Raw genomic sequence first — 23,090 nt, 5'->3', positions numbered from 1 at the left:
CAGGTCCCAGTGAAGGCATCGATTCTTATTCAAGGAGTGGTGGGGAGCCAGGCTAGCTTTCGAGGAAGGCAGCAACATAAACTATCCAGTCTTCAGTGCCTTTGCTGCTGTTGGGCCAGTAGGGTATTCAAGGAATGTGGGTTGTGCTGCCCTGTGGGCCTCAGGGTGCTTTCACACCCCACTTCAAGAAAACCATGACTGTGGTAGGGGTCAGAGAATAATAAAGGGTGGCTTCAGACTTACAACCTGGGGACACACAGGAAAAAGGCAAACCTCCTACCTCAAATCAGTGAGGGGGTAGCAATGCAACAGGCTGCCCACCTCACCGGAAAACTAAAAAGATGTTGAGCTAATTCTGGACTGTGGGGTGACAGACCCTCCCATCTTCCCAGACCCCTTTGGGCAGGAATCCCTACAGAAGGGACATTTCTCAGAACACTAATGTCTTTCCCCACAAACCCACAGCCTAAGCAAGCACTCTTTCTTTGCATTGGTCTGGGTGTCGGTCCAGGTGGAGTTTAGACACTCACCGTCTTGTACATTTGTGTTCATCAGACACCAGAATATACTGCTTAGAGCAACCTAGCTGGAAAAGTCTTCAAAAAGTGGAGTCTAAACAATGTAATAAAACAAAAAGCCATGTCACCAACTCAGTTCCTTTTGCTCTACTGATGGACCCAGGGTCCTGTAAGGATGGGGTATATGAGGTTAAGTGGAGAAGGCAGGTCTCCTGCCATAGTCCCAGGTTCCTGAATCGGTATGGCCTGGGAGAGTTGGGTCAGCATTGGGGAGCCCGAATTCAGTTCATGGACCAGCCTAGTTCAGACTCAGTGCAGGGCTGAAGTCAGTGCTGAGCTGCAGACTCTAGACTGCTGTTTACAATGTGTCTGCTTTTGCTCCAGAGAGCACTTTGCAAAGCAGTAACTGAATCACTCTAACAGGACCTGCTCTATTGCCTTCCAACAAGAGAGGTCCTGGTTCTGTGTCCTCACCATCACACCTGTGGCGATAGGGAGTCACTTCTCAGTGACCTGACGCACCTTTCCGGGGACCTAAAAAATGCTTGGACTCCTATGGATTCTTGGATGTAGTCAAGGCAGCATGGGTACCAGCCCTGTCCACACCCCAGCATCCTTCACTCCAATCCCTCTTTCCGTCTATCCCCCATGGGGAGTTACTTACCTATTCTTTACCTCACTCTTGCACGTCAATTCAACTAGGCTTTCTTTGACTAGCACCCCCGATCTCTGTGCCCAATATCGGACTATCCGTCCTTCCCAGTACGTCACGACTCTCATGAGCAGTGCTATACAATGCTAGGTACGAATCTAGTTGAGTTTTCTTTCTTCTCTTTCTTCAGAACTGGAGAGTAAACCTGGGACCTCAATACTGAGTCTTATTTTCAGGCTGTGACAGGGTTGCTTTATAAACAAGGGAACAAGTGTTAAGAGAAGAAAGCAGCTTGGGTCCCTTAAATAGCAGGATAGGATCAAGTTCTGTTTTTAAAAACCATGTTCCTCTGCAGAGACCATAAAAGGAGCTAGTGTTGGGGAAAATACCGCTGACATATCAGAAGCTTTTACATCCATTCCCTTAAACTCTCCCTTTTAAAAATCACGACAGTAGAGAGGAGGCTGAGGCTGGAGGATCCCAAGTTTGAGGCTAGCCTGGGGCACTAAGTGAGATTCTGCTTCAGAACCCACCCTGAAAATCTTGACAGCAATGATTTACATAACCTGCCTCAGACCATCTCACTGGGGTCAAAGGCAAGAAAGGTGGGCCAGGGAGACCTGCCTCAGTAATAGCAAACTCTGAACCCAGGTATCCCAGGCTTCCCAGCCAGGCTCTTGCCCAGAAGCCTCCTGTGAGGATTAAGCAGAAAAGCCTTCACAAGGATTTCTAATGTTCACTTTATTTAATACTCGACCATCCTCAGAAAACAAATTGCCATTTTATGCTCTGAGAACTGCTTCAGTGCCCATGAGCTCCCCATCACAAAAACATCGAATACTAAAATCTACATTTTTAAATGAGAAAGGATGCCTATCATTGCTTGAGAAGTGAAGTGGCTCAGTCATCAGGATGCTCACCCTCTGGAAGAAGACAAGGGGAGTGGCTAAGCAAAGGTAGGATGCTGCAGAACCTGCTGTCAGCATCTCAGTCCCTGACACCTGCGCTGCATGGTCTGGAAGCCTTGATGTTTGCAGGACCCAGGCACGGGCATCAGGCAAAGGGGGCAGAAGGCTGGACTGGATGGTGCCTTCTGTCCTGAGCGAGGCTTGGGGAAATCAGGGGCCACCTCTAGAAGTGAATTTCATACGTGACTCAGGATGGTTAAATTCATTCCTAAACTTGTGTTTCACCAGCCCCCACTCTTCAAAGGCCCTGCCTATCCCAGACACGCTCTCCCTTCCCACACCACTTCAACACCCACACAGGAGCCAGAGAACCTTGGAGACCACCTTTCCACTTCTAACTTGAAGTCGGAAGCAGCCGCCTTCCTACACCTATCAGTATCCTTCCTCCCTACAGAACATGAACATGGTGAAAAAAATAACCCCTGCCCTATATGCCCCTCCCCACCCGGTGGCCTTCGAGGTGGCCTGCAGCTTAGCTGGACTGCTCCTCGGGGGAGTGCTGGCCGGGCTCACTGGGCTCTTCTGCGTCCTGGTCATCTGTAAAGGACAAAGAAAGCAGCTGGATTTAGAAAAGGATGAATCGCCTGTTCTCAGGTACAACTTTCCTTCAAGGCCTTCTCTTGTGCCCTGGGCCCCTGTGGAGAGTGACTCTGCTTTATTTTGCTGGGTAAAAGACTGGCTTCTAACCCTGGCCACATGGAACAGACTTGAGACCCTCTATCCAGCCTGGCTCTACACAGCAATGAACTTCCACTCGCCCTTCTGTAAGAAAGTGATCAGAGAACAGTAAGCAGCAGCTAATTTCACGAATGCCTTGCTGGCTTCTGTCTTGTAGTTTATCCTCAGAAGAGTCTCACAAGGCAGAGAACGCTATTTGTCAGCTTTGGTAGATGCTGGACCTGAAGCAGCACAGAGAATGTGCTTGTCCGAGGTCACATAGTTAGTATACGTAAGAACAAAGCTCACAGGCCAGCAGCCAGTGAGACTCAAGTCACACTACACCAGCCACAAAGCAACTTGAGCCACAGGCCTGTTTCCTCTCAGGAAAACTGGAAAGCACCAGACTCATCCAGTTCAATAGATGGCTTTGATATTGATATTAAAGAGTTCTTCAGATTTTCCAACTTTTTCCAAATCACAGGAGGCTCAGAAGACTGAAAAGAGTAAAAGCTTAGAAACTTCGAAGACAGCCTGCAGAGAAGGGTCAGTGGTCAAGAACATTTGCTCCTCTTGCAGAGGACCTGCATTCAGTCCCCAGCATCTATGCTGGACCACTCCTAACTGCCAGTAACTCCAGCTCCAGGGCACCTGATGCCCTCTTCTGGCCTTTACAGGCACCTGTGCACATATACATACACTACATAAAAAATTTAAAAACCCATTAAACTCATTTACTGTGCACACTGTGAGCGTGAGCACACTTCTCCCACACTTGCCCACAGCAATCCTGTTCTAACCTCCATGGCTTCGTGCTTACAAATTATGAGAGGGTCGTGGGAATGAGCTCAGCCCACAGCCCCTCTCTCCAGCCCCACTTCAGGTAACCTCTCCCCCACAAAGTCTTCCCCATCATCCGGAAGCAGGAATAGTCATGTCTTACTGGTATTCTTCTTGTCTGTATCATACAGGATGGTCAGTGAGAAAGACGGTGGAGATGGTGGTGGTGGTGGCGGTGGTAGGAAGTGGAGAGCAGAGAGGTAGCCTGGTGGGAGGAAGTGGGGCTGCGGTGGCTGGGGTGGGGGAGGTGGCAGCGGTGGTGGTGGTGGTGAGCAGTAGGTTGGCTGCATGTCTTGGGCCGGCTCTGACACCTGTGTGGACACACAGAAGGAGGGGCAGAGAGGGAAACAGTGAGCCAGGCAGGCTGATCAGTCAAATCTTTTATTTCTCAAATGGGAGGGGGGGGGTTCGATGTGGGGGTAGATACCCTTCTGTGTGCAGGGCACTTGCAGGGACAGGGCATTAAGCAGACACCTGTGCATGAATGCAGGCAAGCAGCAATTTGGGCAATCTTAGCTGAGCCTGGGGCCTTTCCCTAAGGGATTTGGGAGACCAGAACTCCCCAGGGTACAGGGCTGGGAGGAAGGAGGATTGCTCTCTGGCCTTTGTCCACCTCTCTTGGGCAAAGGGGACTAGAGGAAGCACACACAAGAGCAGTAAGTAGGCAGGGACAAGGATAAAGACAGGGATGTCACTGGGTGTCTGGAGCACATGCCCAGGGCAGTGGCACATGAGTGAAAATAATCTCCTGGCTCTTAGGTTTAATCCAGACATGATGAGCGTGCAAGGGGGAATTGTCACACTGGAAATCCAAGCTCTCAGCCAAGCCTTTCCTTAGAACAAAGCTCCTGCCTGGGCCACTATGTCAGCTCAGCCCCCAATACAGGCTGGAGTCACACCTTTAACAAAAGTGTCTGGTAGACCTGTCATTTGGAACCCTGCCCTGCATGCCAAGTCCAGGCTTCTGGGTGAGCAGACAGTGTGTTGTAGGCTGCCCTTGGTCTGGAGGCCAGTGGCACCTGCTCTCCTGGGCTGTGATTGAGGACAATGGGAGCAGCCACCTCTTTCAGGCTGGGCAGTAAGTGGTGCCACAGGAGTCAAGATCTAGGTTTGTTGTACTTCTGAGACACACTCAGGATGGCAGAAAATGCCTGGGCTTGAAGCAGGGCATCTCTGACTCCATGCCAATTGGCCAAGCGTGCTGAATCCCAGCATGTCTCATTCGCATGGCCCGTGGCATTGGCGCTCAGCAGCATGAAGGCCGCCCTGGCAGCTACACTGCGTGGATCAAACCTATGGTCTTCCCTGGGCTCCAAGTCTGAAGAGCAGATGCCACAGCCTGGGCCCAGTGGTGCAAACCTCCATGTGTGCACTTCTAGAGACGCTCCCTGCGACAACCAGCTTTCCCGGGCTCGGGGCCAGCAGAAGTGATAAGGGCAGCTGAGGTAAGGACAGGCTTAGACAGGAGTCAGCCTCCGACTTACCAAGCAGCTTCCATGGTAGGGGCTGCAGGAGACATGCCGGAAGCCTCTTTGTTGAGGGACCCCCAGAGCAGAGGATGAATCCTGGCCTTCCGAAAGTGGGAAGGGCTGGTAAGGTGGCACAGGAACACAGGCAGGGCAGTGCTTGAATGGCTCTCTCTCAGGGTATCCTGCTCCTACTGCATGATCAGACTTGAATCTCAGAGGGTGCCCTAAGAAGATAAACAAAGAGAGAAGTGTTAAGAGCACAAACCTAAGGGGAAAAGCACTGCATTGCTGTCTCCTGGGCAACAGCAAGATTGACATAACCAGCTAAAGGAATCTCGCATCATACATCACACTGGGCTTCATCATACTCTTATACATACATGGATAATGTATTCTGGTCACATTCACTCTGTGCCCTCTCATCCCCTCTCCTTGTCACTGATCCTTTCTGTCATTTGTCCCCTTTCTACCTTAACGTCTCTTTGTGTATGCATGTGAACCAGTAAGATTAGCTAAGACTACATTCAGGAGCATGGGTGGTCACACCACTGAATAAGAGATGTCTCTCCCTTGTTCTACTAATTAACTATTAATTGCCTATAGATCCTTGTGGGGGAGGGGTCATGACCCTAACCCTGTGCAGGTAGTAGGCTGCTGTGAGCCAGTGAAACGAACAGACAAGCTATGCTCGCCGTGCTCCACCCCTTCTCCTGGCTCTCATCTTCTTCCCTTTCCCCTTCATGATGTCCCCTGGGACCTGGTGGAGGTGACAATGGAGGTCCCATCTAGGGCTGAGCATTTCACAGTCACTCTGCAGCTCTTCAACTACGTAAGAGTCTAACAGTAACATGCAACACTAACAACAACACTCTAGCACACTGGTCAGATTCTCAGTCCCCTCCTTTGCTCAGCATTGTGTTGGGGAGGGACAATGGGAGCCCTTGACTTCGGCTGCAGTTATACTGTTCCACGGGGTTGGTGCGTCTGGAGGGGACGTTTAAGCCACTGTGTAGTGGTTCTCATCCCCTACTGGACTTTGCTTCAATTTCTGTTCCTGGCAGTGGCGGTGTGAACGGCACAGACGAGGCAGTCTCCCCTGCGGTCACTGGGACACCATCTTTCCTCTTCATTTTTAACCCCACTCTCTGTGAGCACCCAGCCATGCTGTTTTGCTCTTCCAACCATCTAAGGACCTCTACAGACATCAGACAGCAGCTGGTTCATCAATTACAAAACCTCTCTGCACTGGTTAGTAGGAGTCTTTGAAGAACTTTGTTCCTTCCCACAAGGACAGGATTCCAGAGGGCAAGGAAGGTGTGTTAGTCAGCAGCTTGACACTGTGACAAATACACCTAGGCAGTTTAAAAGAAGGGATGGCTTGTTTCGGCTCACAGCTCATGACTGTTGGTGCCACTGTCTGGTGAGTCTTGGTGAGGCAGTACATCCTGGTGCAAGGCTGTGGTAAAGCAAAGCTGCTTGGTACATTCCCTTGGTGGGAATGTACTTGCTTGGAAGCACCAAGAAAATGATCTACTGACAAGCTTTTTCTTTCTTAACTTTCATCCTGTCCAAGACCTTAGGCTGAGACGGTACCCACATTCAGGACCACCCCTCCTACTTAGTAAACTCTCTCTCTGGAAACACCTCCTGAGATGCATCTAGAAGTGTGCTTTCCTCGGCTAGGGGTTTCTCACCAATCCAGCTGACAATCGAGAGTAGCATCATCAGGGCCAGCAAGATGGCTTGGCAGGTAAAGGCACCTGCCACCAAGCCTGACAGCCAGAGCTCCATCCCAGGGACCCCCATGTGGTAGAAGGAAAGAAGCAATTTCTCAAAGTTGCCCTCTGACCTCTGCTCCACATTGCTGGGATTAGCCACAAGTGCCTCCTTCTCCCCACCTCTTCCTAACTATCCCATGATTAGTACATTTTAAAGTTCCTGTTTGTTGAGAGATGGAACACAGATATGCACTCAGAGGACTGCCGGTTTAGGCCAGTTTTCCTCATCAGACAGATAGTTCCTTGGGGAGAAAGCTTTCTTACACAATCCCAGAAACATTAGGAACGATTAACAGTAATTTCTGAAAGTCTGCCCCTCAAAGAAGAAACTTGTCCAAGGTTACACATGAGTACCCTTCTGACTCAGACTCTTTCTATACAGTCCTAAGGAAAGTTAAAAAAACAAAACAAAAAGCAACAACAAAAAAAACCCCACCATGTCTTCATTCCAAAGAGCCCTCATTCCAAGAGCCTCAAATTTTACATTACTTGAAAATGTACTTCAGGGGCTAGAGGGATGGCTCAAAGGTTAAGGGCGCTGCCTGCTCATCCAGAGGACCCAGGCTCAATTCCTAGCACCCACGTGGCAGCTCACACCTGTCTGTAATTCTAGTTCCAGGGATAAGACACCCTCACATAGACATGCATGCAGGCAAAACACCAATGCACTATACTAAATAAATTATAAGATATAAATATAAATTAAAAAAAAAAAACAAAACTCACAAGAAATCGTACTTGAACCAGGAAAGAAACACCGCAAAAAGAAACAATGTAATTTATGCACAAAGTGAAGGGTGAAAAAAGCTGTAACATCTTAGTGAACCAATCGTTCCCTCTGGCCAAGTAGCAGAAAGCTTCATGCCCAACCACATATGGTGAAAAAGAAAAAATAAGTACAGGCGCGTTAAGCCAGACACCGCAGTTAGGATAAACTAGACTCCGCCAAGCGAGAGGAGGGTGCGCAGGCGCAGTCTAAGATGAACAGCCACTCAGAAAGCAAGTTCTAAAAGACTCTCTAGAAGGAAAAAATGGCAGACGGGGAGGGGCGAGGGGGCTGCCACGCAGGCGCAAAAGGGCTAGACTTAGGAGGGGGAGGGGATGCCGTGCAAGCGCACAAGAGGGTCCACAGAAAGGCGCCACTGACAAAGCTGCCCAGCTGCCATCTTTTTTTTTCTCTTGCAAAAGTACAAAGGCATAAAACTGCAACTAAATGTAACCCCTCCCCCCCTGCACCTCTCGCTCTTTCCCACCAGCCTTTTCCCATTGTCATCAGAAGCCACCCACCCAAATCCTTGTCTAGGAAATATGTTCTCAAAGTAGGGTTACCTGGGGAAGGCGCCTTTCCCACCCCGGCACCAGTCTGGGACTCCAGCTTAGAGCCGGAAGCTGCAGGCCTGATGCAGGCCAGAGGAACCGTCGGCTGCACGAGGCTGGGCTTACCGTAGTCGGCGAACGGCAGTCGGGGCACGGGCCGCACTGGCAGGTGCTGATTCGGGCAGCAAAGCTCGGGCCTGGGCGCCTGCGACCTGAGCTGGGGCAGCCACGCGGGGGGACGATCGTGCAGTCCCCCTGGGCTCCCCGATCCAGGCTGGAAGGTGCTGGGGCCCGGGCGGCCACTTGGAACCAGCTGGAAGATGCTCGGGCCTGGGCTCTGGGCCTGCGGGGGCCTCTCGAAGAAGCAGGTGGCCGCGGGGCCTGGCCCAGCACCTCCCGGAGCCACTCTAGGCAGTGGGCAAATGCTGGAGCTCGAGGCGGTGGCTGCCGCAGCCGCCGGAGCCCTAGGAGGCAGCTGGGGACCCTGGGTGCCCATGGTCGCCACCTGCTCCTCGGCAGCTTGGGTCTTGAGCACCTTATGGGCAGCCATGATCTTCTGGCGCTCGGTGATCAGGTAGCACTTGTCACAGATGCATTGCTTCCAGCGGCATTTGCCCGCATGGCCCTTGACTGGTACCAAATAGCCATGGTTCCGGCACCTTGAGCACTTGGGGGTGCGAAGCATCTTGTCGTCCAGCTTGGCAAGCTCTGCTTCCAAATGCAGCCACCACTTCCCGAAGCTGCAGAGCGAGTGAAGCAGGAATGAGCCGTGCCCCCATAAATCCCTGGTGCTGGGAACATTGGATACACTGTAGCAAAACAGCTCACTGGGCCTCCCGAGAACTGCAATAAGGCTCTTGCATTTTTCCCACTTTAGGGTATGTGTGTGTGCTAAATTTAGTATTTTTGTGTGTTGGGCAATGGGGTACGGGGTAAATTCAAAGTGGAATACTTATTGCATGTATGTTCTATAAGTTATTTGAAGTCTTCGGCACTTGAATTTTCAAATTTTCTGTTCCCGCCAAATTGTAATTGTAATTGTAATTTTTTTTTTGAAAAATGGCGGACTTTTACTCAACGGTCAAGGATTTTAAAACTCCCAAGAAACAGAGCTGTTTGTAAACCCATACCATTGGAAAGTTCCAGAGAACGCAGTTTCTCGTCTCCGAAGCAGCTGCGTCTGCTTTCATCTCTCTCTGTAGAGAAAAGAGCAGTCATACTTCCGGAATATTCTTAGGAGCTTAGTGCAGTGTTGGTTACTTACAGGCATTGCAAGAAACCCTGAGTTTTTGAGTCCTGTTTGTGTCAGCCCTCGGGTCTGAAAAATTCATGCTTAATAATGTTCTAAAGTAAAAGAAATATGATATTCCTGATATCCCAGAACTAGTTTGAATTATTGGCTTTTGGGTTTGGGGGGTGTGTGTGTGTATGTCTTGTTTCACATGGTCTTGATGGAGGGTGCATCCTTCTCTCAGGAAAGGGAGCCAAATAAACAAAACATTTTCAAGAGCCTGAGTCATCTGTGCATCCAGTGTGGGGCACAGTGTGCATGGACCTAGCTTGGGGGCGGGGAATCTTGCACCTCCAGGATGGCGTTTATACCCAGAATCTACCGATTTATAAGGAGCCAATATTTGCTTGTTTTGTGACAAAACATGGGTTCAAGTCCGTTCACTCTTAAAGGAGGGGAGCACCCAACTGTGCACCCATAAGAAAAAAAGTATTCACACACAGGAATGTACATATGCATTTAACACACACACACACACACACACACACACACACACACACACACACACACACACACACGGCGCGGTTCTGTTGGTTCAGGAACTCACTATGTAGACTCGGTTGGCCTTGAATTCACATAGATCTGCAGAACCTACAGCCTGAGTGCTGGTTAAGGACATGCACCACTACGCCTGGCTTTGGATCTACTCCCCTTTCCCCTTTTCAAAAGAAATATCTGTGGTGTCTTTCAAAAGGTTTTCAAAAGGTAAAGATATGCAGTGCTTTAAATAGTAACCAGGCCATTTCAGAGGGTCAGAAGCAGACGGACTATGTTAAGATCAGAACTAAAAGACTACAAAAGTGGAAATTTATCCCTACACAGTGCAGATTCCCTGGAGCTCCCTAAAGCCAGACGTCTTACTCTACTGCATTAACTGTAGGATCTGGCCCAGCTGAGTCCTGGCAGTGGCCATCCTGACTCTGGCTGCTGCAGTTTTGAACCTCAGCAGAAATCTCCGTGGGACTCGGACACCATCTGCCCATTTCCCTCTGGAGGATGCACTACAGTGATTCTACAGTGATTCTATGTGGGGTGGGGCGGTGAAAAAGCCCAGGTTTCCAGCAGAAGTCCCTCAGCCTTGGGGTCAGACACACTGGCGACTTCGACTGCACACTTCCAGTTCGCCGGCATTACGGCGCCCTTGGCATCGCCCATTTTCTGGAAATGGTACAAAGCCCGCAGCGGCAAGATCACTGTCTTTTATGACCACTATTTCTTTTTTGGGGTGGTGGAGGCATGGGGCGGGGGGTCTGAGACAGGGTTTCTCTGTGTAGCCCTGGCTGTCCTGGAACTCACTCTGTAGACCAGGCTGGCCTAGAACTCAGAAATCCGCCTGCCTCTGCCTCCCAAGTGCTGGGATTAAAGGCGTGCGCCACCATTGCCCGGCCATGACCACCATTTCAAAGGTCGGTCCATACTTTGAGAAGAGCTAGCTAGACTAGAGACGGCTCACTGGTGTAGAAACTCGGCACGCCTCAGAAGAGGGTGATTTTAGCTCGTGTGGATGCCGTGACTGAGCCAGTGACTCTTTCATCTCTGACCTAGGTTGAGGAAGACCTGGCACTAAGTGGCCAGAGCCACCTGACTGGAGAGCTTTCATTTTTGTGAATTTAGTTATTTCTGTAAAGAAATCCAAGTCAGAAAGGCTGGCATAGACTTCCTAGTGCCTTTGTTTGTGCTGGGAGTGGAACCCAGGCCTTGAACATGTTAGGCAATTTATCAACTATAATCCCACGTTTTATTTTCCCTTCCGTCCTTCCCTGCCTCCCTGCCTCCTTCTTTCTTTGTGTAGAATCTAGTGAAGTTACTCAGGCTGCCCTGGCGCCCCCTCAGTGCCCCAGATCCAGCTGACTTTCACCTCCCATTAGCTTCAATTACAGCCAGGTCCAGCTACAAACATTAATGACAGATATTAAATTATTCATAAATTTATGTTTTTAAAGTCTGTGGCATTCTTGAGGGGTGTCATCTGAAGTGGGGTGGGACACAATACTACTTAAGCTGAAAAGCTTATGGCAGGATCAGTCCTATTTTTGGTTTGGTTGGGTTTTTCGCGACAGGGTTTCCTTGTGTAGCCCTGGCTGTCCTGGAACTTGCTCTGTGCACCAGGCTAGCCTCAAACTCACAAGAGATCCGCCTGCCTCAGCCTCCTGCGTACTGGGACTAAAGGTGTGCGCCACTACAATGTGGCCCAGGATCCGTTCTGTTTAAGGAGGTATTTGTGCTTGCTAGCTGGCTAACTTTTGTGCGGTTTTCACTGCCCTGTTTTGAAATCTTTCCGGTGATGCCAGAGTACAGAGTCTGCCTTGATTTTCCCATAGTCTCTGATTGCAACTCTCTGTGGTGCAGCGGCAGTGTCTGTGTCCGTGTTCCTGTCATAGAGTTCCCTCCCCATCTCGTCATCCCCGTGTGCCGCACCCCTCCCCCTCCGACCTGGGGATAAGAAGTTGTTACCATTCTGGGCTCAGTAGACTCTTGAAAGTTGGGGGTGGGGGGAGGTGTCATAAAACTTTGCTTGTTTAAAAAAGTTTTCCTCATCTCTGAAAGTAGGCAAGAGCATGTTCATTGGGTTGCCACTGGATGAATTTTACAGGTATCTGGCACCATTTAAAGAGTCTAGGTTAGCTGGGCAGTGGTGGCGCAGGCCTTTAATTCCAGCACTTGGGAGGCAGAGGCAGGCAGATTTCTGAGTTGGAGGCCAGCCTGGTCTACAGAGTGAGTTCCAGGACAGCCAGGGCTACACAGAGAAACCCTGTCTGAAAAAAACAAAACAAAAAAACCCAAAACAACAAAACAAAACAAAACATCTAGGTTTTAAACAAGAAGTGGTGGCGGCACATGACTTTAATACCAGCATTTGGATCTCTGAATTCAAGGTAGGTTTGGTCTTGGTCTGCAGAGTTCCAGGATAGCCAGGGCTGCACAGAGAAACCCTGACTCAAAAACAAACAAACAAACAAACAAAACCACCCCAAACAAACAAAAAACAAAATAAACAACAAAGAAACAAAACAGAAAAAAATAGTCTAGGTTTGTCACTGCCAGGCTCTAACACCTATGTTCATCTCATATTTTAAAAACAGGACCCTTAGATAAAGGGTAGGCACTCTTTCTCCAGTATCATCAAGTTCAAACTGTCTAATTTTTTTTCACTGACCTTGTTATTTCAAAACTATACCTAAAGATCACAGTTTCAGGGGTACTGGTGGCAAGAGCTGGGCAGGGCACTCAGAGGCCGGATGCCTGTGATCATGCATCCTTCACGGATGTGGGCACCAGTGGGCTCATCCTCGGACACCAGACAAAAGCAGCTCTGGGGTACATGAATGCTGGTGGCAGGAGCGAGCTGTCAGCTTCTTGTTCAGCTGCTGGGGGAATCTGCCTCCCAAACCAGCAAACTACAGCAAGTTACAGCCTTCAGAGCTCTATGCGACACTGCGCCCAGAAAGCCAGATGGAGTGTCCTTTGAGGAAGGTGACATCACCTACACTACTGACTCAAGCGGTATCAGCTGATGGAAGGGTTGCAGGGCTCAGCTAATTCCAAGCAGGGATGTGGCTGAGACAGCAGGATCCATTGACCACCAGCTGCATGAGGCAGCTTGGGCAGAGGAGTGTTTGGACAACCCAGCGGGTGCTAACAGCTGAGATAGAGCAGAAGCACTGCTTTGTCTGGACTTGCTGTGGTCATCACAAAGACAGGGTAAAGTCCTGTTTACAGAGCCCAACAGTGAGCAAAACAAATAGAATGATAGGAGATGCGGCTTTCATGCTGATGCCTGGAAAGGTTGTAGAGACAGTCTAGTTGCTCCTGGAAAAAAGTGAGAACAGTTTTAAGAAATAACAGGAAGAAATTGGTCCTGCACATAGTTGCTAACACTGCATATGTGCACTGTTCTGGAAAGAGACAGGAAACAGTTGATTCCAACACTATGCAGTGCCCAGGGCTACTTTTTAATTTTTAAAAAATTTATGCATGTATGTCTTTGTGTGTGAACGTGTGTGTGTGTGTGTGTGTGTGTGTGTGTGTGTGTGTGTAAGCCATAGACACTGGATATCTTCCTCAATCACTAACCATCTTATTTTTTGAGACAGAGTCTCTCAATGAACGCAGAGCTAAGCGATTCAGCCAGACCAGACTATCTGGCTAGCAAGCTCCAGGGATCTTCCTGTTGCAGAATAGTTGATCACACTGTGAACCCTGAGACTGTTATTTACTGAAAAAACCTGTTTCTCCATGTGAAGGGGCTAGTCCTTAGCACATACCTTTAACCTCTCTGGCTGGAATACAGACATGTCTTTAGCACACACCTTTGATCCCAAACAATGAAGGTAAAGTTAGTTTGAGGAAGGAAGCACCCATGTTTGAAAGCTTGTTTAATTGAGCGGCAGACAAAGTGACAAGTCAGAGAAAGATTTGACAGAATAGGATATGCCCAACTCTTACAAGAAGAAAGAGGAAAGGGAAGCTACTTAAGAGAGAGCAGTGCAGAGAGAGAGAAAAAGGAAGGAGACAGTTTTGCCGGGAGAGTTTTACAGAGACAGGTTGTAGAGAGAAGCTAGACACTGGAGAAGACGGAATGAGCCAGGGAACGAGAAGGAGTCAGAAGATTAGAACAGATTGCCAAAGTTAGTAAGAGACCAAGCAAAGCAATTAAGGAGAGACAGACAGACAGACAGACAGACAGACAGACAGAGAGAGAGAGAGAGAGAGAGAGAGAGAGAGAGAGAGAGAGAGAGAGACCAGATCGAATCAGTCATCTTGGAGAGGAGTTTGAGACAGAACAGCTGAGTTGAACCAGCCAGTCAGAAAAAAAACAAAACAAAACTAGAAAGGGTGAGTTTATTCAGCAGGAAGTCTCAGAGGCTGAAACCATTCTAGGCCTAGATAAGATTGTATAAAGGCTAAAAGCTTCCAGGACAAGGCGTAGATTATTAGCAGGCTGAGGTAGCAGGCTGAGGCAGCAAGCCTCGGAGATGACAATTACCTCAGGTGAGTAAAAGTTACTTTTACATCTTCCTGTCTGTCTCTGAGCCCTGCAGTGGGTGCTTGCCTAGTACATGTGCGGCCCTAGGCTCAGTCCCAGCACCAGAAAGAAAAAGACATATTATATATACTTTATTATATATACTTTATTAATAATGTTTTATTGTATTGCATATATATTAAAGCCATTGAGTTGCATGTCATGGCAGATACATGAGAGTTGTTGCAAGTCTGAGGCCAACCTCATCCACATAGGCCAGCCTAGTCTACATAGCATGTTCCATGCTACCTAGACCCTGACTCAGACCCCCCCACGCACAGCCACACACATACACGCACGCACGCACACACACACATGCACGCACACGCACGCACATGCACACACGTCTGAAGCATTACTCCACAGTTTAACAATACCACAGACTGCAAGGTTAAACTTTGCACTGTCAAATTTAAATTTGAACATCAGGTAACGTAGACAGTCAGGCCTGAAGCAGTGTTTATTCAGATTCTACACCTGACCACCCAAGCTCTCTTCATGTCCTCATTAATAATTTAAGAAAAAATCCTACTCAAAGCGAGCTCTTTGAGTTAACATATTTTAGTCTTGTTAAATAACAAAATGCTTCTGTGTTCGCTTCACAGCTGGGAGGGCAAAATATACCCATGGCGATAGGAATTTGCATAGTGCTTTGGAAATATTAATAAACAACTGCATATCTTTTAAATCAGTAGTCACATGATGAGATGCAGAAACCCTGGGGTTATAGAATAAACAAATCTCAGACGTTTATCCCTGTTCAGCCTCCATTTGTGTAGGTGAATTTCAACAGTACTTTATTTATTTTCTTCTTAGAAATTCAGGCAATTTGAAAGCTTTGTGTTTTTAGGTGGAGAACTGACTGCATTGCAGGCTGCTCCCTTTTAAAAGAAATAAATAAAGCATGTTTCTTTAAAAGACACTGGCGTGATGTAAGAGAGAGAAACTAAATGTCAGAAAAGGATGGGTCCTTGGGAACAAGGTGGGCCACTCTCCTGCTTATACTCGACAATATTTTTTTCTACTCTGATGGTTTTGTCTATTTTTGAAAATTTTAAATGAAAACTAGCATATATTCATGGTACAATGTGATAGATTTTATTACAATATCTTTATACATGTGTGTAATGTACTTAGCTCATATTCAGTCTAAATACTCTCTCGTCCCACCCACCACATCCCTTCCTCCTGCCAGACGCTCCTTCTTACACATATTTTTAATTATATTTTTTTGTTTTTTAAGATATTTTCCTCCTCCTCTTCTTCCCTCCATGTCCTTTTACATACTACACATTCACACATATACACACTCTCACACACGCTCACATACATATATACATACATACATACATACATATATATATATATACATATAAACAAACAAACACACTCAGCACATACAGACCCACAACACGTTTTCTTTACCCATGCATCTGTTATTAGACAGAGAATCTGCTCCCATCACCTGACGGTTGAGGGCAGTGTTGCAGTACTCACTGATTGCAGATACCGCTGCTGAATGCTGACTTAGATCCCTGGGTATTTACCTAGGAGGATGTGCACCTGATCATTTGGCAATTCTATGTTCAGCTTTTTAAAGAAGCTTCCCATCCACTCAAAGTGACTGCAGCGTGCAGAGCTCCAACCTCACCAAACTCTTTCGTTCAAAATACTTTTTACATTTACTGTGTGTGTGTGTGTGTGTGTGTATGAGAAAGCACATGTGCATGCACACACACACACATGCACACACGCATGCACGCACATACACATGCACACATGCATACACACACACACACACATACACACACATATGCATGCATACATGCACATACCACAGTGCATGTGTGGGGTCAGATGACAGTTTGTGGTAGTTAGTTCTTCTTACCTTGTGGGCCAGATAGTCAGGCTCTGTGGCAAATGCCTTTTCCCTCTGAGCCATCTCAGCAGCCTTGGTTCGTTTTCTCAATGGGAGCCATTCTGACTGGGATAGAGTGGGATTTTAATGTCTTTTTGATTTGCATTTTTCTGATAGGTAAGGATGTTGACCATTTTTTCACGTATCTTTTGGCTGTCTGTGCTCTTTTGAAGACTGGTCACTTGCCTGTTTACTGGGTGAATTACTTGGTGGTGCTGGGGTTAATCCTTCATATTCTGTTTCTCCTGCTTAGAATATTTTTGTTTAAAAAAGTCTATCTCATCAACAGAAACAGTTAAAAAAAAAATGGCAAGTTACAGTTGTGGAGACACAAATTAACGGGGTGGCTTGGTCATCGTATCTGACTCCCAACCCCAGTTCTGGCCCCTTCCTCCCAGGATCCCTAGTTTCCTGATGCTGTCTCTCACTGGTTAGTCTGATTGCCCTTGGTACTGTTTAATCCAAATCCATGGTAAGGAGCCTTGCATTATATAGCACATAGGGGCATCATTTATCATCATTACATGTTACGTGCACTGGAACGTCTCTTTCCTGGAAGCTTTCTGCCTGCAGCCTCCTTCCCCAGGCAGCTGTAACCCAGATACGGCTCTCCTCCCATCTCCAGTCTCTCTCCACTGAGCAATGAAGCCCTATTGAAGTTTTTACTGAGAATGTGGAGGGAAGGGTTTACATCTCTAAAAGATGCTTTAAAATCCCGCCTTAGCACTTTATCCCCCCAGTCTCCCGGCCAGGTAACTGGATCTTCCTTGTCTAGCTTCTTCCTTTCTGGTCTTTTTAAAATCGGCCTCTTTAGGAAGGACTCTGGCTGTCTTCTCTTTATGCCTAGCAACTACTATACACTGAAAAAATGGTTGTGAACTCCATGAATGAATCCCATCTCCCTCTCCCACCAGAGTCAGAATTCTCTCTTCCCTAGTTGTCATAAACTACGTCAGCAACTTTCCCCGGACATCAGCAAGCTTCAGCAAAGCAGAAAGCCTGCACTGTTCAGAAACACTCTCTGACAAGCAGAATTCAGGATGAAATTTGTTTTTATTTTTAGTTCATCTCCCACCCCTAATAACTTAATAATAGTAATGGCACTGCGTGTGTACAGGTACCGGGAACTCTGAAGTCCTTCACATTATTTGTTGTACACATGATCCTCACAAACTCTTTCAAAGTGGACGTTATTATCCCACTCAGCCATGCAAAAACTGAAGTCCAGAGGTGCTAAGAACTTCTTCCCAAGGATTCAGAGTCTTTACTCTTTTTTTTTTAATTGTATGTGTATGAGTGTTTTGCCTATACAGATGTATATGCACCATGTATGTCTTTTTATATAATAAGACTTACATACTTCAGGACTGGTGCTAGCTCCGCGGGTAAAGTATTTGCTATGTTAAGCTCCAGGTTCAGTGAGAGACTCTATCTTTAAAAAGTAAGGTTAACCAATGGCCTCCACAAGCACCTCCACAAGCACACGCACACACATGCACACCACACATTATCACACACAACATACACACATATCCTTCCCCCATACACTCATATACTCACCACATGTCACACACACACAGTATACCACACAGACACCACACATACCACACACACCGCACACACATACACAGCACGCCACACACATACCGCACACACACCACACACACACCACATATACCACATACCACACACACCACACACACATACTACATACACACACCACACACACACACACACACACACACACACACACACACACACACGCAGCATTATAATTGGGTCAAAGGGGTGAAAATGAGCCAAAGGGGTGAAAATGAGCCAGGTAAACACCCCAGGATGTAACTAACGCCTTGCTGCTGCATCCAGTCATATTTATTGAGTGTTCACTCTGAGCTCAGAATAAAGCACCCAAGGAAGAGGGCAGCATCCTTATCCTTTTAAGGCATACATTCTAGCTGGCAATCCACAAGTTAAAATAATACCAATAGGATGAGTGTTAGGGACCAACTCAGGATGCTGCAGAGCCCACGTGGAACTCTAATCTCACTTGAGCAACCTAGAAGAACCTCAAGGGGCTGATTTCTCAGTGGATGCCTATAGGGTGGCAGAAATAGCCAGGGAAAGCAGGAGAGGTGCGTCCTGTGTGTTTGAAGCCCACAAGCAGCTGTGGGGACCGGAGAAATGGGGCAGACATAGGCATCGGAGTGTGGAAGGACAAAGGGACCCACTATCTAAGACCAAGAGGAGGAAGAACATGGTGGAGCCAGGCCAAACTAACCTTGGCTAGTCTTCCAGCAGACGACATAATTAGAACCTGAATGGGTATTACAGGGCTAAATGGCGGAGTGGGGGTTTTGTTGTGATTACTACACATGGAGCTAGCCACAGCCACAATCTGATCCAACACAACTTCCCTGCAACCTCGGGAACCAACTGACTGCTGCTTGAGTTTTAAAGTAAACTGCACAGTGGTGATGGAAGGTGAAGGGTGAGGGAGCATGAGGTGCACGAGGGGACACGCGGAAGGCTGGGGGTGTGGGGCTAGGGGAGGGTTGGGGAGGGGATATGGGCGGGGAATGGCGGCGGGAGGGGGGTAGAACAAAGTGCTGGGGGCGAGTCATGCATGTAAAGGTGAAAACAAAGCATGTGTGGGGGGAGCAGGAGCACATGGAAAGCACTCCTAGTAAAGGGGTGTGATGAGCTGAGCGAGGCCCAATGGCCCTGATTTCTGTTTTGCTTTTATTCACTAATTTGATGAATGAGTGTTTGTACACACGCACATGGCATGAACTGCTGATTGCATGCATTTTAATTTTTTTTCTATGATGTACTGGGCATAGAACCCAGTACCTCATGTCTCCTAAACTGTGGACTTCTTTTGTCTTATTCATTTTATCGTGTGCATGTCTTCAATCACTTCTTAACTTTTTTTCTTGTTCTTTTTGAGAGAGGTTTCTCTCTATAGACAGTGTTCCAGACTGCCCTGGCTCAGTGCTGATATTAAAGGCATGTCCCACCTTGCTGGGCCCAACCTTATTTTTTTTTTTTTAAATAAAGTCTCTCATTGAACAAGGATCTCCAAACTCATTAGTTGGCTACACTGGCTGTCATGAAAGCCCTAGTGATTGATTTTTTGTCTCCTCCTCAGTGCCAGGGTCACAGGCATGCACCACACCCAGCTTTATTACATGGGTGCCGAGGACTCAGACCCAGGTCCTTCTGCTTGGCTACAGTTTATCAGCTAAGCCAACTCTGAACTGCTACGTTTCATTGTGAAAACGGGTCTTACTAAAGCCCTGAAACTCCTGCTTCAGCTTCCCAAGTAGCTGCAGTTACAGGCCTATACTGTGAGGCCCAGATCAGCCAGCATTTTGACAGTACTATCAAATTTCTATAAACTTCAAGTATTTTTTCTGAAAAAAAAAAAAAAAAAAAAAAGCCCATGTAAATATATCGAGTTTAATGTGACAGGCACGGCATGATATAGGTGACTGTTCCCTAGTAAAATCAGAATCAAAAGGGCAAAATACCCAATGAATCAAATTCCGTCTTCCTGGCTGGAGAAATGGCTTAGGCTGTAAAGTCTGTCACAGAAACCTGAGTTTAGATCCCCACAACCCATGCAAAAAGCCAGACAGACCAGTGGATGCCTGTGAGCCCTGCACCCTGGAGGCAGAGAGAGAGGCCTGTGGCTCACTGGCCAGCCACGGCTAGCCAAGTCAATGCTTCAAGTTCACTGAGAAACCTTGAATCTAAATGTACAGGTTGAGTGTGAGGAAGGAGAGACATCCAAGGTCACCCTCTGGCTTCTGCACACACTCCTGCACACCAAGAACAACGCACATACAACATACACCCAAACAGAAAGAGAAAACAGTCTTCCTATTCCTGTGTGTTCCTCGTTTGGCCTCTTAAAATTAAAACACCATCCACCTTCCCTTACCCCCCCCCCCAACAAAAATCCTCAAATTCTGCTTCTGTGAGAATTGCTTATCAAGAATGTCCCTTTCCAGAGATCTGCAGAGATGGCTCAGTTGTTAAGAGCACATACTGCTCTCACAGGGGCCCCATGTCAGCTCATTCACAACTGCCTGTAGCTCAGGCACCAGGGCACACAGCAGCATCTTCTGGCCTCTGACAACATACACACATACCCACAATTTAAGAATAAAATAAATGTTGGGATAAAAAGGATTTATCTCTCAGATAACCTACGTAAAGGTGGAAGGAGAGACCCACTCCACAGGGTCATCTTCAGTCCTCCACCAGGGAGCGGTGGCACATGCCTATCACGTCCATTCACACACACACTTGCAGGAGCATATTCTCACACAAGCAAAAATAATAATAATGCAACATTTAAAGTTGTAAAAAGAGTTTATCTCTCGAGGGTCCATTTCATTTTAAGCACAGTGTTAACTCTATATTGTTAGAGAGAACAAATAGAAAGAGATACTAAGGATGACGCCTCAAGGTGAGAACCTGATCATTAGGTATTAGCTGTGTGGCCCAGGCTAGGTTACTTAACTTCTCTGAGCCTCGCCCAGAGTAATACTCGCATAACGTGTGCAAATGCTACATTGTTCCACATTTATCCCACTATGACATTAATACTAACGAGTGCTTATAACTCCACATGCATGACGTCATGTGCGTTGCATACTTTATCTTTGCAGGAAGCACTTCTGTTTTGTCCACTTGACAACTGAACACTGAAGCGTATCAAGACAGTCCTCCCTAAGGTTCACAGTGACAGGAGCAGTGTGAATAGTCCTAAGTCTGTTCTAACCACTGCTCTCGATTGCTCCGACTTAGCTGTGTTGCTTGAACATAGCCGAGGCCTTTGAATCTCCCAGGGCAGAGATAATCTCTCTCGCCTTCAATCACAAGGCTGCCACAGGCTACGTCGGTTTTCCAGGTGCCACTGGGATTCTGCTAAGCTGCCATTCTGTGTCTCTAGCCCCTTTGTGGCCTGTGAGCCCTGCCTGCATGGCTAGTTTAAATTGAGATGTGCTGAAAATATAAAATACATACCAGATTTCAAAGATACTGTACAGGGAACAAAAAGAATGCAAACAGCTCCAAAATTTTTCATAGAATCCATATTGAAATCGTTACATCACCTTTTATTGTGGCTGCCAGAGAATCTGAAATTACATGTGTATCTTCCACTGAACAGTTCTGTTCCAATGTGTCTGCTCAGTCCTCTGCCCACCAAAGACGAGATTTCAACAGCAGCTCAGATCCCAGTTATCCCAGCACCTCTGTGTGGAGCAGAGTGCTGCCACACCCTCAGCTGCACCACTGGCTCCATCACCCTGGTGTGGAGTTCTGTCTTGCCCAATTAGGGCTAATTTTTTTTTGTCTGTGTGTGTATATGTGCGAATACATCTAGGGGCCAGGGACCGACACTGCATGCCTATCCTATCGTTCTCCAGAGTGTTGTTTTGAGTCAGGGTCTCTCAATGAACCCATTAACTGGACTGGCTGGACAGCAAGCTTTAGGAATCCTGTCTCTGCTTTGGCACTTAGATTGCAGACACATGGGTGCTGGGATTTGAACTCAGATCCTCCTGCTTATGTGGCATGGACTTTACTGACTGTGCCATCTCCCCAACTCCCAGGGCCTTCAATCTGAGATCAATACGCCGCCACATGCCCTAGAACTAGAAATATTTACCTATTAGGAGATGGCAACTAGCAAAGTCTAATGGAAGTCATTTTCATCTGAAACCTCACACACAATGATGCTATTTTTACAAGAATATTTTCATATTTATCTCGTTAAGTATAGAAGACCAGTAAGTAAGATACCGGTGAACTGAAAAAGATGGAAGGGTATCATTACATATCCGATTACAGCAGCCTGTGGTATACAATCCCTCAGATTGGCCCAGGAGCTCTGCCCGAAGGCATGAGGTCAGTGAGTCCATGCTGTTTGATAAATGGAGTCTCTGGGACATGTAACATTGTTAAGAACTCTGGAAATTTAATCTTGAAGATATGTGATTAATGCCCCTTTTCTCCCTGAAGGTAACCAGTGGCTCCTGATGCGTACACTGGAGCTGCCACAGACAATTCCTTGCACAGAAAGGCGGGGAATGTGTTCAAAACAGGTCTCTTCAGAGCGCATGGCAATTACGACCTCCTCCCTCACCACTTTCTTTAAACATGTCCTAACTTCGTCTGTCCATGCGGGGTTGTTACTTTTTCCTCTTTAACTCGCTGGTTAAATTGGAAATATTTATTTTAAGAGACAGTTTAAGGACCTCTGTAATTCTCTAACTGTCAGAGTTTTTACAAATAAATCTAAGGTAAATGCCTATCATTGTTTCCAATCTGGTCAAGCAAATGGGGAACAGAAATATACAGTTCATCAGAGTAATTAGTTGATTGGGGTTGAATAATCCTAAGAATAAACATTTGAGTCCCTTGGTACCTCAGGGGACCCCCCCTCCCCGGAGTGAGGAGGATTATAAATTAAATGCAGAGGGCAGAGAATGGCCCAGGTACACTTACCATCATGGAAAGCATGTTGGACACATGTGAAAACCCAGTGTGAGCTTAGGTTTGCCCGCCTTTCATCAGAGACTCACTAAAGCCGCATTACTTTGATGTGAGGAGGAGGAGGGTGGAATGAGAAGGGGATGAGAAGA

At 47.3% G+C, this 23,090-nt stretch overlaps 1 protein-coding gene across 1 annotated transcript; it reads right to left on the bottom strand.

Annotated features, from left to right (window-relative positions):
• Positions 1-1,892: 1,892 nt before the first annotated feature.
• On the bottom strand, positions 1,893-8,924 carry Dmrtb1 (DMRT like family B with proline rich C-terminal 1). The gene is made up of 4 exons (XM_034503984.2): positions 8,326-8,924; positions 5,120-5,328; positions 3,739-3,946; positions 1,893-2,675 (listed from the first exon to the last, which is right to left on the bottom strand). The coding sequence occupies exons 1-4, from the start codon at positions 8,882-8,884 to the stop codon at positions 2,611-2,613; spliced, it is 1,041 nt and encodes a 346-aa protein (XP_034359875.1). The 5' UTR covers positions 8,885-8,924; the 3' UTR covers positions 1,893-2,610.
• Positions 8,925-23,090: the final 14,166 nt, after the last annotated feature.

Source organism: Arvicanthis niloticus, chromosome 5 (genome assembly GCF_011762505.2).
Source record: "Arvicanthis niloticus isolate mArvNil1 chromosome 5, mArvNil1.pat.X, whole genome shotgun sequence".
NCBI lineage: Eukaryota > Metazoa > Chordata > Mammalia > Rodentia > Muridae > Arvicanthis > Arvicanthis niloticus.
This window is presented reverse-complemented; position numbering and strand designations above follow the sequence as displayed.